The sequence below is a fragment of the Berghia stephanieae genome, chromosome 1, assembly GCF_034508935.2.
Source record: "Berghia stephanieae isolate SIO BIC M18660-M18661 chromosome 1, UCSD_Bste_1.3, whole genome shotgun sequence".
Taxonomy (NCBI): Eukaryota; Metazoa; Mollusca; class Gastropoda; order Nudibranchia; family Aeolidiidae; genus Berghia; species Berghia stephanieae.
Window position 1 is genome coordinate 60,881,140 of NC_088360.1, and position 19,526 is coordinate 60,900,665.

At 35.2% G+C, this 19,526-nt stretch overlaps 1 protein-coding gene and 1 long non-coding RNA gene across 1 annotated transcript in view; one reads left to right on the plus strand and one right to left on the minus strand.

Moving 5' to 3' along the window:
• Positions 1 to 14,129, plus strand: part of LOC144978767 (orexin/Hypocretin receptor type 1-like) — a gene marked incomplete in the record, with an annotated part of 367,308 nt that extends 353,179 nt beyond the window's left edge. Inside the window, 1 exon segment of the mRNA XM_078925242.1 lies at positions 13,619 to 14,129. Coding sequence (XP_078781368.1) covers positions 13,619 to 13,649 — 31 coding nt within the window.
• The window catches only part of LOC144978783 (uncharacterized), a 429,130-nt gene that overhangs the window by 378,255 nt on the left and 31,349 nt on the right, over positions 1 to 19,526 (minus strand).

Consider the following 19,526-nt stretch of genomic DNA (forward strand, 5'->3'; position numbering starts at 1 on the left):
AGTTCATGTGAGGCAAAACATTCGGAGTACTGGTTCATTCCATATAGTCAATGGAGTAGCATAAGATTCATAGTTCCATTCCATTCCATAGTCACAGAGTTAATAAAGTAACATATCAGATCAATGAGACAGAACTATATATTCAGAGTACAATAGTCGGATTTTTAATAAGGGGCGTGCCTTTTTCTTCTTTTTCTCAGCTGTTCACAATGTACAGCTGCAAAAATTTGTATGAACCGCTGGATCATTTTGTCCAAATAAAATTTATTTTTTCACGAATTTTGAAACAATAGGAAAGTATTTCGCTTATTACAGCTATATTAAAATCGATAACTAGTAAGGATCGGAACCCAAATATGATTATAGAGTCAAAAATATGATTTTCCGCTTATCCATTTTGAAAGAATTTGCTAAAATGGAATGTTCAGTTAATTGAAACTTATATGATGTTCGTATAGAATCCGAATATGAAGGAACGACAGACATGTTTACATTTTATAACAATCAATATACGTTATTGATGAATACAAATGAAAGTGAACATTACACACTTCCAACATTATTTTGATTTCAAATGTTTGAGAAAAAAACTTGTTATTTATGCCAAAGAGGATTACATAAATTTAATGTAGACCAGTCAAAAGTAGAAATTCATCAATTTATGATAAGGTGTTTCCACAAATATGTGCTTGTGTTCAACAACAATAACATGCAAAACTCAGGGTTGATTGTGAAATTCCAATTCCATAGCTGTCCTCTTTAATTAACGACTTATCGATAGATAAAAGTGGACTTCTTTTCGCAGCTTTACGAGAGAGGAACAGATAGGGATTCCGCATCATATCGTATTGTTTAAGAGCTTATAGGTTTAAAAGAAAACTTAAAATGCTGTGTGAAACGTTCATGCATGGATACAGTTTTTTCAAAGTTAGATATAAACATTCATTGTTAATTTGACAATTTAGAGTATTTAATCACTATCTAGTTCAAATGAGTTAAAGCTAGAGATTCATATCAGTCTTCGGTAATTGTGACGTGATGTAAATAAAATGCAATAAAATAAAAAGTCAAAATGGGATGCAAACTACATTAGTTGTTACTTTATAACAGTTAATGTGTGTTGCTTTTATTCGGAAAATAGTATGATGTGAACTCATAACCACTAACCGGAACTACCGTGTCACAAGATTATTTTGAAAAACGATGAATTCATCTTACTTTGTGGTGCGAAATCGTTTACATTTTTAGCAGTGTAAAATCTCTAATTTTATGACAGGGGTTTTAAAATAGATTTTTATAGGTCGTGAAGAAGAAATCTTTTTTGTGATAAGGCATCACAATACAGGCAAAATCTTTATTCAGTTAAGAGAAATTGATTCGGAGGTTGACACAAAGTTTTACAACTTTTGATAGAGGGACATCTGAGAAAAACTAGAAAAAATGCGCCATTCATAAAAAATCTGACTACTATACTATAGTTCATTCCTTACAGTTACAGTCAATGCGTAGCATCAGAATCAGATCCATAGTCCCCTTCCATAGTCAAGAGTTAATTAATAGAGTTACTTCTCAGATCATTGAGACAAAACTATATATTCAGACTACTAGTACAATCCTTTCAGTCAATGGATCCATAATTCCCTCCCATAGTCACAGAGATAATTAGAGTGATTGATTTGGGTGAGTGTAACTGTTGTCACAGTGACATCTCAGATCAATGAGGCAAAACTATATATTCAGAGTACTAGTCCCATACGATTGACAGTCATATCAGCAACACCAGATCCATGTAGTCCAAGTTCAATCATATATGGTAATATCAGACCCACTAACTATTCTAGTCTAGCTATCTAGCAATAGCAATGACTACTATCTAGCAACTGTACTGTTAGTAGTAGAAAAGACTGTTCAAGTTGTGAAGTTGACGTGACGAGCAAAGGGCCCTCTAGACTTATACACTAGACTAATACAATAAAGTCATTATTTATCAGTTAACCATATAGAAAAAAAAAGATATAAATATAAAGCCACAGGCCATAATAAAATAAGAAACAGTAATCAGAATCAGGATGTCGGAGTCTGATCACCATATTATATGTGCGACTCGACAGAGCAAGCACGACAATGGGTCCAACTATCGTCTGCAGGAACTACAGCCAGATGCTAATTCTAAACATTTCTTAATTAATCATTATTACGCAATTATTATTAGAACTTACCACTTTTCAAAGATTCTGGTTCGATAAATTAGCCATAGATCTATCTAGTTATTAAAAGGAATTGAAAGCAGATTCGTACTTTCGATTTAAAAAAATGAAAACAAACCCAATCACTCAATTTGTAAGAGGGCGTCATAAAAAATAGTTCATACTTTCCAGTAAAATTGTTGATAGTTCACTACTTTTTATATATTTTCATATCATTCAAGTCATAAGAAATATTATTTAAAACTTATGGTCACTACTTAACCAATTTCTTATAAAGTACCGAAATTATAAGAACAGAATCAATTATTGCGCATTCAAGGAAATTGTACCAAGGCAGAAAAGTAGTAGTTTTGCTTGAAATCGTTATCCAACCAATGGCCCCCACTAGCGGGGCTGAAGATTCCACATGTCAATCCTTTCACTATAGTAATCCTTGAGTCTGATTGACAAAATTTAGTGAGAATTACGCATAAAAATGGCTGGCTGAAAGCAATAACAAAGAGCTGAGTGACGCCCCTTTCGTTCTAGCTATAGAGTCTAGTCTGATTGAGAGAATTTAGTCAAAACTTATCACCAAACTGGTGGTTTAAAAACAAAGTAGCCGAGAGACAACAATGCCATTCATTCTATATCGAACATTATATCATACAAGCTATATCTAGGTCTAGCATCGTTGCATGGACATAAAGGAAATGACTTTAAACAAAGTGGGCATGGTCCTCTTTTCGTTTGTTAAAATAAGACGACTTCCTCTATGCGCATAGCCATTTCCATTTTAATGGACTACTGGGCATGGGTCTAAATCTCAAGTGTTTACCTGGAATATCTCTTAATTCTCTATTTAAAAAAAAACTCTTGGAGGTCTTGCAATTTTTACAATCATAACAGTTGCTATGATATAAATATTTATCTCAATGATCATCTCATCATCAATCGTGTCTTAAACTCTTGAGCACGTTGCCAGTCAGCTGTCTCTACGAATCACGATCAATCTGTGGTGCGCATGACATCCGCGTTGCTTTTTAAATCACTTCTGACCATTCTTATGTTATTTAGTTATGTCATTCTTTGTCTTCCTCTTGCTCTCTTTCTTTCGGTCATCCCAGATGTTACCAACTTTTCTATTCCGTCTCTTCTCCACACATGTCCCAGAAACAGTAACTGACTCTTTCTGATGGTATCGATCAACATTCTTCCCTTTCTAACCTTCGCCAACAATTCCTTGTTCGTATACTTGTCTGTCCATGATAACCTCAACATTCTTCTGGACATCTCTAATGCCTCTAACCTCCTAGTACATTATTTGTACATCCAAATCTCTAATGCCTCTAACTTCCTAGTACATTCTTTGTCAAGCGTCCACGTATAAAAGGGTAGCTTAATTGTGTAACTGGGTTTGTTAAAGCTGGCGGAAAGATTAGTTTTCTGGCCAAGATGAAAAAAAAAAGATAATGAATGTCACAAATCAATTTTTAATAGTCTTTTAAATTTGAATTAATATGGGAGAGACAATGAGAGACCTGCTCTTCAAACGATAAAATAAGAGGATCCCAACACCTGGTGACATTTATTCTTAAGTATGAGATTGAATTGAAAAATACAGATTATTGATTATTGTGAAAATCATTAGAAAGGCAATATTCATTTCCAACAAGAAAGAGATTCCATGAATATATAAATATGAAATAGATCACTTAAAAAATTGAACAAGTCAACAACTTCCTATATCTTGGTCAACTTCCCACAGAAGATGCGAGAAGTGAGACAGAAATAAAAAAGAGGATTTGGATTGCCAGAACAAATATTCTAAAGATGAATAACCTTCATTCTCATTTGCCGTGAAATAAGTCTTCCAACAAGACTGGACAATCTTACATCTGCTCGGCAGTTTCCATGGCTGTGAAACTTGGGTGTTGACAACTGGTCTTGGAAAACGATGTGACTATGGAGGATACTTACAAAACATATTGGAAAGAAAAGGAAAAAAAGAAAAGGAAAATCTTAGAGACACTCGACATAACACAAACAGAACTCCTGCAAACTATCAAGTAAAGAAAACGTGCATATTAGAAGGAATGAAACGATCTAAGAGAAGATACTGGAGTGTAAAGTTGGCGAAAAACGGCGCTGAGGAAGACAAAGGAAAAGCTGACATTGAAATATCAAAGTGGTGGCATCAATGGAGGTCAACGATTGTTGCAAAATCGCCCTCGATAAAAATAGATGGAAGACCACGGTACCCAACATCTGGAAAGAAAAGGAAGCCGGATGAAGATGATAAGTTTGAAAGGGTCACGACATATAGAGCGCATATCTCATAATCAAAGGAATTGATTTCAGATCCTGGTTGAACCAATGTTTTTATTTTGACTCTTCTCATCTGTCTTTACAGAATTGAATCACTACGATCTATTGAAAGATACTTTACGAAACACTATCGTCCTATCCATATGGCGCCAGTAATTACAGCTAATAAGTATTGAACGTATTAACAGAATATGGGGTCGTAGTTACGTGTTGATTATCTCGTAAAATGGATTGACTTAAATGGAGAATCATTAGAATGGGTGTAGTAGTATAGGTGTTTTTTTTTCATTATTTGAACGAATGAAAACAGTTTGTTTAAATTGATTAATAAAAATATTTTCAAAACCTATCCCTATAATAAAAAATGAAGTATTAAATAATATTTATAAATTCAAGTGCAAAAGCAAGTTCACACTGATTTGAACCCTCATAAATAATTTTGAGTACAGAACAATTATTATCATTTGTTATACATCAATGGAAAACTCGTTTATTTCTCTATCCAATGTATAGGTATAAGTATGTTGAGAATTTGTGTAGATTGTGGAATGTGGCGTATAAACAAAAGTTCAGAGAAAACCAATATTCCGTTTCTGTTATCAGTGGTTGATGCTCATAGCTAAAAGTTTGCACTTTTTATCTGACTACGTAATTCCATGACGGATCTATGGGTTTTTAAAAAGGTAGATAGCATCACTCATCTTTTACTTGACTGAGTGGTTTGCAAGTTTGTCCGTATGACATGCTGTCAAACTAGCTTTGTAGGATCGTATCAGGATTTCAATAAAATCAGTGAATATATCATTACTCAGAATCCTGAACGGCCTTGAATGAACATTACGGACGCTATCATGTGCAGACGCTATGAATGTTAATACTTGATAATTCAATTTAACAACGAGTGACGCTACTCTCAGTTTTCCTAAATTACATATTAACAATGAAATAAAACTTGACATAATGGCCCTTATTATACAAAATTAACTTGGAAAAACTCAATAGACATCAGTAAGTCCATGATGCTGTGTGACCTGATATGACACACTCCATGTCAGACTTGATTATATTCAGCATCTCAATAGACCATAACAAAGGATAAAAGGAATGTCACATCAATCATGATTTGTCCTCAGTGATGTGGACAGAATTCCGAATTATGTGTAATTTATAATGTTGTAAGGGCTTTGTTCATTTGGTTTTGTCTAGTTGTTATGTATGATAGAGCGGTATTCATGTGCCTCTGTCCTGTGTGACGGAAGGGTGGGGTGGGGACGTTCCTTTTACCGTCACATTTCCATAATCCTGATCTTTATAAACAGATGGCTCAACACTCGAACAATATCTGGGTTTTAAAATTATGTTTTAAAAGATTTGACCAGGGTTGTTTTATTTTATTTATTGATAAACAGGACCCTCAATTTTATGTCTTAAACCTGAGAGTTTAAAAGAAGTTTCAACGTTCAGGCTGTTGGAGATGTTGAAGGTCATTTTCATATATCGATATATTAAGTACAGGTTTTCTTACCTATTTATATTCTTCGAAATTTACTTACATCTGATGATTTGTCGATAGTCCAGACATGAATAATTCGGATTATTGAAACTGGAATTTGTGTATATTCACCAAAAATATATTAGATACGAAAGAAGGAGTTGCACTGATTCTTGGTATGAAGAAAGATCAAGGACATGCGACAGAGTATTCCACCCCTTCCATTGGAAAACCCTATCATTTCTTAGTAAATAGGTTGAATAATGTTGTGAATGCGTAGAATAAAATATTTAGTCAACGCTTACAGAATATTTTGGCACATTTTATTGGTTTAAAACATGGTGTTAAAAAGAGCAGGTTGGCGATTAAGAGTAATCCTTTCGTGCGCATGAATTCTAAATCCAACTTCTTTCTTTTTGGGTCAAATTGACATTCAAGCAGATGAAGAAAAATACAAATGGCGAACTGAAATTAAACTGCCAAGCATTTAAAGCCATTAAAATTTACAACCAATTACTCATTCAAGCTGAATTATCTTCTGCTGGAGAACCCCCCCCCCCCCCCCCCGCCACAGAGAGAGAGAGAGAGAGAGAAAGAGAGAGAGAGAGAGAGAGAGAGAGAGAGAGAGAGAGAGAGAGTAATAATAAAATTATCACCGTAGATAAACATCAACCCTTTAACATTATGATCGTCAAATTGATTTGAAGGAACACAATACTCTATTCTAAATGGGAGTTAAAAGAACCAAAAAAACAGTATCACTCACACACGGCTTGAACACATTTACAATTAATAAATAGGCTACTTTCAATTTCATTGTGCCTTCATCGATTTACACCACATTCCGAAAAGAAGAATCAAGGCCCGTTTTCATTAACGAGGACTAGATTTAGTAATTTACTTTTCTAGTAAATGACTATATAGTCTTAATAGCCCAAGCGAAGTTAGTGTCTAAAAAATCGGATTACATGAACGCTTTCTAGTCTCGGACTAGCTAGTCACTTGCCTAGAAGTGGGCGTTGTAAGGACAATGACTAATTTGACTATTGTGTGCGGGTAACATCACCAATCTACTACACGAAGACAGATTAAGATACATCAACTTTCATACTTACAACGCTAAAGACATTCAAAGAGGAAATTACCAACACACGTGATATTGACTGCTGACAATATTATATTATAGACTGCATCGTCGACTACCAATCCTATATTTAGAACAATGGCAGTTTCATTAAGACCACGAACACCGAGATTGAAAATCAAAGAAGTTGAACCAATTTAAAAAAAAAAATAATAATAATAATTACACAAAAGAGAAAGTGTGTTCTGACTAATCACATTATTTCAGTCAATTGCAATGTGAACAGAGTAACTGTTGTCTCCACTATACTTTCTAATCATTTTTTGTTGTTTGTGTTCTTTTACGCAAACCCGTTGATTCGTCTTTCGTTCACTCTCAACTCACCGAGCTGTGTACTTTCGACGATCTACACTTATCTTGTAGTTTTTTAAAAAGCCAGTGTCAATGGCAAACAGGGCATTTTTTGCCTCTGTCAATAGTAACGACGTATTTTTTCCGAATCGAAACGCATCCAATCTAAGGATAGCTGCTATCTTGTTGACGCTATGGCGTATCCTAGTTACTAGTCTCGGTCTAAGCTTGTGAAGTCCTGCCTCAGCAAATGACTAAAACTTTGCAAAACTTAGTCCTACTTGCTTAGACAGCTCACATGAAACCCGATTTTTTCAAGTCATTGGCTAAAGTCAGAGCTAGTCAGAGACTAAGCGCTAGTCCACGTTCATTAAAACGGCCCCAAGAGTGCGTACAAAAACAAAAAATAATGTCGAGACAGACGATATTCCAGTGCCAGATTAATTTTTTGAAAAATGCCAAACAGATTACTGGAAAATTCGGAATGGTCTAAGTAAATGCCAAAATTTTAGAAGCATCACATTTTCTAGTAAATGTCCGTGGAAGTGGATAACAATCTTGAATTTCTTATCCCATGTCCATGGTTAGTGTCTAAGCAGGATTGTTTCTCGTTTGTTTGTTTAATGTCCATTTTTTTTTTTAAATTGGCATAGAAATTACCAAATTGGCATCCGTGCGTGACGTTCGTCTGGGATTCCCTATGACAAGGCTTTAACCATCCCTAACTATAGATAACTTGAATTCATTGAAAAATGAAGCATTTTTACAATTATTAGTTATGAAATATCTAAGAAAATTACTTTGAAGGGTGGAATAAAGGTATTCTTTCAATTTGGATTTATTAATTCGTTTTTTTATCGCGGAATAACTCAGTCGCAAGCTCGTGACTTATGTGTCGCAATAAAAATAACTCATTTAATCAATCCAAACCCGTAAAAGAATCCTATAATACTCATCCACTTCGTTTGGGCGCGTTAAGACATCCTAAATCTGAAAAGAAGATTGCAAGGCTGCATGATTTCCTTACTTTATTCCGACAAGTTAGCGCATAGTGTCCCGGGTGGGCCCGGCTTGTTCTTGCATCTTAAATGTCTTTTTAATGAATGCACATTGACATGTATAATTGTTCTGCCTTTTTGGCCAGAAAACGTCTGGTTCAACATCGATCGATATGACCCGATATGACTCTCAAATCATCGAAAAATCTCAGACTTAAGATTTTTGAGGTCTCATGTTTCAGATTTTTGACAAGCAGTTGATCATTTTAACTCGGGAGAGACACGTAATCTAAATATTTGGCCTCATTTTGGCAAAAATCTCCAACTCACATTGCGAGGTCCCAGGTTTGAGAGTTTTTGCCAAGTGGAGGGTCATTCAATCGATTGATATTTGATGGCCGATTTTTCTGGCCAAATTTTTTAATTGAGTGTCTTTCTATAGTACGGCAGTTAACTGATTAATAGATCAAATTCAAGGAAAATGTTTTCTTGCCAAAATGAGAGCACGTGATTTGCCAAAATAAAGCAGAATGTAATGGGCCTTTTTTATGCTTGAGCAGCTTCTTGCAATGCAATTTGGAAACTTATCCAAGGGAAAGAAAAAAAAATAGGAGTGAATATCATAAACAAAAGATTGGAAAGAAATGTTTGAGCTCCTGTCTCTTGCTTTTGAACATCAATTTTTTTTATACTGGGAGACGAACGTTTTAGTGAGAGGTGAACGTCCTCTTTGTGTTTAAAAAAAAATTATTTCTGATTTTTTTTAAATGTTGATAAAAGTAATCTGATATCGGATTATGTAATAGTTTAAGTTTGATCGATTTTCATTGATTTGTCCACACTCGTTATGCTCCAGAGTACCGTGTATCATCCATCCGTGCATCATCTGCACAGCCAGTGAACAATGACTTTATATACTGAAAGTTATTGGCATTTTGTTTCGACGTCGTTTTAATCATCCTTATAGATTAAGAAAAATGCTTGTTATTTGTTGTTCTACGTAAAATAAAAGAAATGTTTTGTGAAAAATCTACGCCCTTTTAATGATTTTTATATGGCATTTTTCTCGTGTGTTTGTATGTGTGTCTATGTGTGTGCGTGTGTGTATGATGATGATCATGATGATGATAGTGCTTATGATGGTGGTGGTGGTGGTAATGGTGGTGGTGATGGTGGTAGTGGTGTTTGTGGTGTTGTGATAACGATGATATTTGATAATGCGCGTTTATATTAATCAAGATCAAATTAAATTAGATAAACCTGAGACCTCGCGAGGTGTTTTGATTGATTTGCCAAATTGAGGATCGGTCAATATTTGAAGGACGAGTTTTCTGGCCATTTTTTAAATACGCGACTTTCTGGAGTACGGAAGTTAAATGGTTAATTTTGATTGGGAAGTTTTGGGAAGCTACTCGATGACGTGTTTTATATAAAATGAAAGGGTACAATATAATGATTTATAGCCCCTCTGCGATAGTAGTCATAAGACGAATGTTAAACGTCATCATTTTATCGTGATAGCATTTTGTATTCATATGTATAAAATTATATAAGACAAAGACGTTCTTGATATGTCTAGCTGAACTCATGCTGATATCTCAGTTTGCAAATTTGTTTTTGTCCCCTCTTTCCATGTTTCCCCGTGAATTGGTATTTTGTTGCCAAGTAAAAAATTAGTAGCGTTCATAATAGATGGGGAAATTCGGTGTGAGACAAAGAGAATGGGTTAGTAGTAGTAGTAGTAGTAGTAGTAGTAGTAGTAGTAGTAGTAGCGTATTCATTTCGTCAAGTCTTCTTCCGCCCTAAGAACTGCAAGTTTAGTACTGGACATTGGAAGGATCATCGCGTTGCCGTCGTAAAGGACCCTGACGGTGATACTAGCCTAGATCAAATCCTGCCGGACAGCTGAAGATGAGTAGCCAGACCAAGAATGATCCAAACGAGTGTCTAGACAAGGTTCTTCTTTCTCCTTAACCCACAACTCCAACTCAATGAAAGAGCAGGGGTTGTAAGGCCGTCACAGGGTTATGGATAGATAGATGGATAGAAAGATAGATATATAAATGAATAGATTGATAGATGGATAGATAGATTGATAGATAGATAGATATTTAGACAGATAGATAAAATTTAAATGGACAGATCGAAAGATATTTATTTAGATAGATAGAGGCGGTAGAATTGTTCCTACAAGATATGAAGTGAATAGAAAAGTGCCAGAAGACAATAGAGAATAAAAAATTTTTTTTTTTTCGCGGCGGTGGTGGGGTTTGAACCTGCGACCTTATTGGTACGACAACTCCGCCTGGCAGGTGAGAGCGTGGCTCTACCGTGTGAGCTATCCACGAACACAAAAATATTCGTTTCAAACTCAAAGTCATTACTAGATCCCTCTCTCACCCACTTCTTGAGATCGCCGATTCGTTCGTACACCACCATCGCGAATAATTTTGACCAGCAGTTAAGCTTAACAGCCAATATTCTCAACACAAACATATAACATAGAAACGACGAAAAAAATTTTTTATTCTCTATTGTCTTCTGGCACTTTTCTATTCACTTCATATCTTGTTGTTACCAACATAAGTGCCTGCTCCACTCACTTTTCTGAATTAAAATTCACCCCATACACCGGAGCATACTCAGTGTCTCAGTCGTTTCTATGTTATATGTTTGTGTTGAGAATATTGGCTGTTAAGCTTAACTGCTGGTCAAAATTATTCGCGATGGTGGTGTACGAACGAATCGGCGATCTCAAGAAGTGGGTGAGAGAGGGATCTAGTAATGACTTTGAGTTTGAAACGAATATTTTTGTGTTCGTGGATAGCTCACACGGTAGAGCCACGCTCTCACCTGCCAGGCGGAGTTGTCGTACCAATAAGGTCGCAGGTTCAAACCCCACCACCGCCGCGAAAAAAAAAAATTTTTTTATTCTCTATTGTCTTCTGGCACTTTTCTATTCACTTCATATCTTGTTGTTACCAACATAAGTGCCTGCTCCACTCACTTTTCTGAATTAGAATTGTTCCTGTATTCTTAATTACGTCTGTCTGTAACTCACGCGTAAGTGTGTGAAAATGACCAGTCGTTAATAGAGTCATACGAGTCGTGGTGGGATTTACTGCAAACCTTTCTATTGGATAGAGGAATGCCCATGGAATTAACCATGTCATTAGATGGTCATTAGATTTGTGAGAGGTTTGAAGAAGACGGTGCTTGTGATGTTGATGATGTGTCGTTGGATTGCTGACGATCGTGTTGTTTCTGTGGTTGAGGCCCTTATGATGATGAGGAAAAAGAAGAACAACAATAATAAGAAGAAGAATAGGAGGAGGAGGAGGAGGAGGAGGAGGAAGAAGAAGAAGAAGAAGAAGAAGAAGAAGAAGAAGAAGAAGAAGAAGAAGAAAAAGATAATGATTATGATGATGAGGAGGAGGAGGTGGAAGAGGAGGAGAATAAGTAGAAGGAAGAGAATGGTGAGAGAAGGATGTTGAGGAGGAAACTAATCATAAGGATGCTGTTGGTAGTTTAGTCTGAAGTTTGCTGATTGTACTTCGCATTTTCTACAAAAGTGTTGAAAATGGTATTAAATAAAGAAAACATTGAGACTTTTAAATCTTGACAGGGCATATATTACAATATCACTCAATGGGCTGAAATCACTACATGAAACATATAATTCTGCAAATTGTCACTTTTCAATATTATAACGGTCAAGCTTGTTTATGCGTGATTAATGGTGAGTGGGTGATAAAATTTAGCGTAATTTATTATAATGGGTGTCCCGATAGATAAGTTATTAGAGTACTCGCTTCACACGCAAAGGGATCGTGATCGTTCCCGGTTGCAGTCGAGATGTTTTTTCTAATCCCATGTACACCCAGCAGGTGGTAACTGGTTTCTGTGAGATCTTTGCGGTGGACTAGCGTCCTATCCAAAGGATAGCAAGCAATTGCTATTGTCCGTTTCCCGCTATAGAAATCGGAATAAACTCCGGCTCCATGGGCCTATTGGCTTTGAACGGCTACCACTTTTATCATATTTCGTACTTAAAATTTATTAATTGTCTGTTAATGGTGTGCGGTTAGTAAAACACTGACTATATCTGTCCGCCAGATAAATCGTACCAATACACACACACACACACACACACAAAATATATATATATATAATATATAATATATATATATATATATATATATATATATATATATATATATATATATATATATATATATAACGTTAATCGTTTATAGTCGAATTATGAGACTCAATTGAGAACGTGTCACCCAACTGGCGGTCTAAATAACAAAGAGCTGAGTGCCATCATCTTTATCCATTCTAATTCTATTCAGATAAGTATTGAGATATACAGCAGATCATACGTATGACGCATCACGTATCATTTATCATGGATTTATCATTCAGCCATTCTCAGTATACGCAAAATAGTACCACAAAATCGTTTTTAAATGGGTCGCGCAAATGTTTACAGGGTGACATCAAATCAAAAATCGCATAGCGGCACTATCTTAACGTATAGTGAGAATGACCCTGTCATAGACATGTAAAACTGAATTTGGACCAACATACATCTAGTAAGGCAAGACAACATTATTGATGAGTGATGTTAATTTGTCTTGAATGTCAACGTGAGAGGGGGTTCGTGTTTGAGTCATTTGAGAAATAGTGAAACTTTTCATAACACTGCGATTTCTACGGTAATGTCTTCAACTAACTTGGATAAAACATGTTTATATAGCACACATTTAAAGACCATTCACAATGCTCATCATATTACCTCATTCCTTTCTTGGAAAGTCATATAGTACAGAAGTTCTATCTCACACAGTCCATGTTGCCTATTCTAAACCATATAATATTGGCACTCCAGCAAATTCCAGCAACTGATTTTAACGCGGCATTATTTCATTCTTGTGTAGAGTCCGGCAATTACTTTCTCTAAAGTGAAATCCCAATCCGTTCACTAACCTTAGTTACTATCACGTGACTTTATTTACAAGAGACCTCGCAGCGTTCAGCCGTCAGTCCCATGTACTGAATTTGATAAAAACAATTTAGATTTATGAATATGAATTTGTTTGAAGAGCCCACGCGGCCGTTTCAAACTGTTGTTATTTTGTGAAGAATTCATTATATATCTATGTTTATATTCCAGGTCCACATTTATTCGATACCCATGCACCTAATAGGTCACCGATAAGGTATGTACAATTCCAAAGACGTATCTCACATCTTAATCTAGTTATTTTGATTTTCAGTTAACGGAGGAGTTTTCTTCTTGATATAAACTAGAGGGCCTTGGTGTGTATATATATAACACGTGCCCAATGGATTTAACGAACTTTATAAGGCATTAACTTTTTTTTATCTTATTTTTTTCTTTTTTTTTTAAAGTTGTTTTGTTTTTGTTGTTTTTGTTTTTGTTGGTTTTTTGTTTTTTCGTTTTTCACATTGTTTGCTTTATTTTGTTCGTTGTTTTTCATTATTTTCTTTGTCCATTTTGAACGGTGAAATGAAATGTCATTTCAAATTATATTGCTACTTCAGTCAATTGAAAGCATCGTTAACTTATAGCCTGACACAATAACCCACTTGGATTTATAGTTTGACGTCATTTTTTTAGGTTAGTGCAGCGTCTATTGAGTTGTTGTTAGTGTAGTGGTCAAGGTAACAAGTGATCCCATTGGTTGAACTGTTGAATACAACTCACTATGTTTTCTATTGTGGTCAAAGAGTTGTCTTTAGACGTCATTTCTTTGGCCAGTGTTAGGCTATAAGTTATTAATGGCTCCGGCTCTAGTAAGTGGCCTTATTGACTATAATAAAACGACTTAATACTTCAATTTACCTTTTTTTAAAACTAGTTAAATCTATTTTGTATATTATTGGCCAACATCAAAAGTTCGGCAGAATCATTCTATGAAATTCATCATCATCATCATCATCATCATCATCATCATCATCATCATCATCATCATCATCATCATCATCATCATCATCATCATCGTTATCACCCATCATTATTGTCATTATACTTTTAATGCTACATTATCATTTATCTGCAGTACACGAAGAACACGGATAACATACTCCCCAAACCTACAGCTCATCCGTGTTGACAAGAACGGAAGACGGAAACAGAATGAAGACCCCTGGCCGCTCAAATATAAACATAGTTTGATGCCCTAGGTGGAAATGTTGTCATTTATTGAACAATCTAACATCACATAGTGCTTGACCGCCACTCATGTTTACTGTAACTATCATGTTTCTATAAGATTTTTGATTATGACTCAACAAGTTCTAATTTTCGATTTTGGTGGAAAACCCAATTTACTATGGGGCAATTACAAAAATATGTCCAGCGTCTCTATTATTGTCCTTTGTATAAAAAAAAACTTAGCAGTTCAAGAATCCTTTTTCTGTAGCACGCCTCCGGTCTGATTTTGACGAATAATGATATCCTGACGCCAATGTAATTCTTAATATCAAATCGTCAAATTCGAGGATCAATCATTGTATAAAAGAGTACATTGATTTTTAAAATAGCATAGATGAGTCATGCAATGTATGGGGGCGTCAGTTGCTCCAAAGATAGCGCATTCGAAACGTGTTCAAAATTTCAAATGTGGGAGTTTATGTCTCACGCACAAAAGTCTTGGAGAAACGGGCGTAAATAAGAGAAGAAGTTGAAGTAGAATAGAAAAGGAAGAAGTAGGAGGAGAAGTAGCAGGAGGAGAGATAGAGGACGTGTGGGAGGGAGGCCAGAAAAAGGAGTAGTTTTAAAAACTGTCGTATCACATTATCTTTATGTTTGCCAGATAACTCAACCGTCAAATCATCTCGACACTCAAGATGACCCCAACTTGCCAAAGAGTCTAGAACCAGGGACTTCAAAAAAGCGATGTCCTCCTAAGTATATGGAATTTTGTCATGAACTAACGGCTACTGTTATCGAGTTCAAATTTTTTGCATCAAACCGGAAAAGGTTTATAATTCCTGAAAAGCGAGCGTTCATGAGCGCGCGCCGTCGAAGCTGATTTGATCGACCCTTATTGACTATAATAATAATTCTAGATTCGACTACTTAAGGACTATTGAAGTTCGGAGGATACGCTTATCTAAATTACAGCGTTTTGAAAACATTGCAGCCCGTATTGTCACTAGAACTACTGTACAAACCAGACAATCACACATGAACTGCATTGTTTGCCTGTTGAGGCACGTATTGATTATAAAATAGCCTGTATTTGCCCCCAAATTATCTCTCAAGAAAGTAACAAAGCGTCATCCTACCATAAAGATCATCTTCTTAACTTTTATTCACCTGGGCGCAATTTACGATAATCTTAGTCAGTGTCATTTAAAAAAACCCAAAGTGAGGCAAAAACATATCTTTTAAAAATTTGCAGGCCCTCAAATTTGGTACAGCCTTCCCCAGGACAATAAATGTTTAGACTAAAATATTCTTTTTAAAAACACTTAAAAGCGTATCTACCTTTTTAACAAACATTTTAAGATTTGATCAGTAGAAATCAAGAAATGTTGTGACAAAATCATATTTTTAATAGCGCCTTTATATTTATTGGTTTTTAAACAATCACAACTTATAATTCAGCTTATTGTACAATTTTAATGTATGTATTTATGTCCATGTAGACGTGTGACAGATTTTTTCATTGTAATGTATCTAATTCTATATATATATATATATATATATATATATATATATATATATATATATATATATATATATATTTCCATATATGCATAGACATCTCGCTAATATAAATTGTAGATATGTCATGTTTTTTTGTTTTTGTTGTGTGTTTTTTTGTTTGTTTGTTTTTTTGTTTGTTTTTTTTTTTAATCATTATTCTCGAGAGCTTATTGTAAAGCGCATAGAGCCCTTTACAGGGAATGTGCGCTATCTAAGCCAAATTTATTATTTTCTATTAGTATAATGTTATTGAGCCTGGTAAGTTTGATTGTGGGTTGAGAATTTTGCTCGATTTGTTTGGGTTGCCCGTACAGTGACACTCAGGGGCTAATAGCTTGTAATATCCCTGTGGAATTCAAAACTGGGAGGCAATTATTGGACGCGCGTATCGTGTTACCACTTAGGCATATAAAAACCAATAAAAGATTATGTGCACTCGTTATCTTTCAAGTCACAACTTAATTTGGCATTTAAAAGAGAGGGATATTTGGCAGTTTCGTTGTGTAAATTGTTATTTTATTTATTACATGGGCAAAAAAAATAAAAAATAATATGATTTACTGATTTTAACAAATAAGAAAGCAGTGCAGATTAAATCTTGTCAAGCCACTGAAGTGGAATAAAACAAATATTTTCTTCAAGTCAAAAGTGCATTTATAAATACAACTCAAGTTTACTTGACTATTTTACTTGAATTAACAGTGTTTTATGATCTCTTTGGCATTTTGACGAAAACGATCTGGCAACCCTGATTACTTGGGTTAATTTCCCAAGTGCAGATGGATTGTAATTTCAAGTGCAGAGAATGCCGTGTCTTTAATTAATCTCATGGGGAGAGAACTTAGGAGTGGAAAGTTTAATGTGCATAATTCAGTGGCAAAGGAAGAAATGTAGGCAACTACTAGTCCGACCTTTCCATCAAGGCCGTTCATTTGTGGATAATCTATGGATTAAGTTTACTAAAGGTGTTCTTTGAAGCAGGAATAAATATTCACAACTGATCTCAAATGGTTATTTTTGTGTTAATCAATATTGCACTCACGTGTTTACAGCGCATGTTCCCATGTAAATAAGTAGAATATGCACTTTAAGCAAACAATGAAAAAGTAAACTTAGAGTTGTTTAATTGTAAAAAATGTTTTAAAATGCGAGCCTTTTATGTCTTCCCTTTTACCAAATTTCTCTATTGTCTAAATAAACCTTTCAATTGAATTAATACCCCCAAAAAATTTATTTGTTAATGCCAAGACTCTAAGTCTTGTCCAATAGGGAACAAAATTGTTCCAATATCATTGGAAGTGTAAAACCACTCTTCCAGAGAACTGGATACAAACCTTGTGTAATTGATCATGTTGTTTCAGAGTGATGGCATCTTATTTTTTAGTCTAAATATATTATGCTGGTCGTCATGAAAGATATTATTCATCCTCGCTCTTTTACGTCAGTAATCCAAATGATCTACCATTACACCCTGCAACGAAAATAGTTACGCCACCTTATGATTCTATTCATTTTTAGCCCTCCGAAGGTCTGGTTACATATTGTTTTTAAGGATTTCGGAATGGAAAAGTAGAAGGTATGGCGTCACGACTTTTCTAAGGACTCAACTCAGTGCGGGACTCGAACCTTGGATCTTATTATTGGAAGACGACTGTCACACCACAAGATTACATAGCCCTCATAGAAGAAGTATATTTTATTAGGAGAAGTAATTTTACGTTCTCCACTTTCTGTTTAGTTTTATATGGCTGTCAAGTAGGTGATCTGATCACAACTCAAACTCGCCGATTATTAGAGGTTATATCAAGAATGGGTTATTGTTTTGCAAGGAGAAAATGAAAGTATATTTAACTAAAACACACATTATGGTCAAAATGGAATACATTGACCACGCGCCATTTATATTATAATAAGCCCCAGCAAATCAACTTGAGACTTCAAATTTGCATTCGTGTATCGTAAGATTAAAATGATTTCAAAACTTGTCAACATGTTTTACCCCGAGACTTGAAAGAATTCTCTGGTTAAAGAATTCTTGTCTGGTGGTCATTTTAATATACACGGGTGTTATGTAAATGTTTGCAATACTGTCAAAATGGTGTTTTAAAAAATATTTTTCTATTGTTACTACATGACAAAGTTGTTGCAAATTCTCGAATTTTGATTACGATTAGGTAAGCTGATCTCGTGTAAATAAAAATAATATTTTGTTTAAAAAAAAATTAAAAAATAACAAAGATTATTTACTGTTTATATTTCTTGGAACTATATGAAGGTAAGACATTTATTTTTTCAAATTTTTCTTCTCCGGGAGAAAAGAAATCCCTGCAAGCAACGAAATGAACTTGAAGTCTTATTGTCCTAGCGGTTCCTTGTCTCATTTGACAAATAAACGCGATGTTGAGCAATTACAGCGCCGAATGGGTAATGATGATCGCAAAATGCCCATACACGCTTAGATTTCATCCAGGGACGATTGAGGGACAGGCAAAACTGGGTCGCTGTGACCCGATCCATGAGTCAGTAGCAGATAATTTTTGCCAACACACGGTGAGGTATTTTTCGAGGCGATCGGCGATCGGGGGCGTGGCAGTATAAAAAAAGTGGACAATAATTTTCGGATTTTCGCTGTTTTCACGTCGGATTCGTAATGAGCGTCAAATTTACAATAGGTTTGATACTAAGAACTGTGTGTTTACTTTAAAAATTGTTCAAATTAGAAATAAATTTTAATTAATTGTGAGCTATGTGGTCCACAGAACCGGTCCCAGTTACTCTCTTTTCTCTCTCTATTCTATCTTTAGTCTTGCGCACAACAGTGATTACTTCTCACTAAATTATATCATACTGTTGAAGGAACGAGATCGGCATTATTCAACTCATTGTTATTGTATTAAGGCAGCCATTTTTGGTAAATAGTTCTCACTAAAATATATCAATCATACTTTTAACGTTCAAGGTTACTCGTAGTTTTGTGTGACGGTACGTTATTTCCGACTGGCGGATGTTGTGAGCATTTTACTAAACTCATAACATCAATAACCGTCCAAGATATTCGCATCATATGTAGCAATATCTATAATAATGTAACATGTCGAGAGAGATAGAGAGAGAGAGAGAAAGAGAGAGAGAGAGAAAGAGAGAGAGAGAAAGAGAGAGAGAGAGAGAGAGAGAGAGAGAGAGAGAGAGAGAGAGAGAGAGAGAGAGCGAAAAAGAATTACTTGCGCTATATTCAATAAAGCTGCTCAAATCACTTTTATAAGGGTCCTTGGCCAACAGCAAAACATGTTAGACGAGACATGGCTGTTAAGCGATATTACAATTGTTTCCCGACCGAGACGAC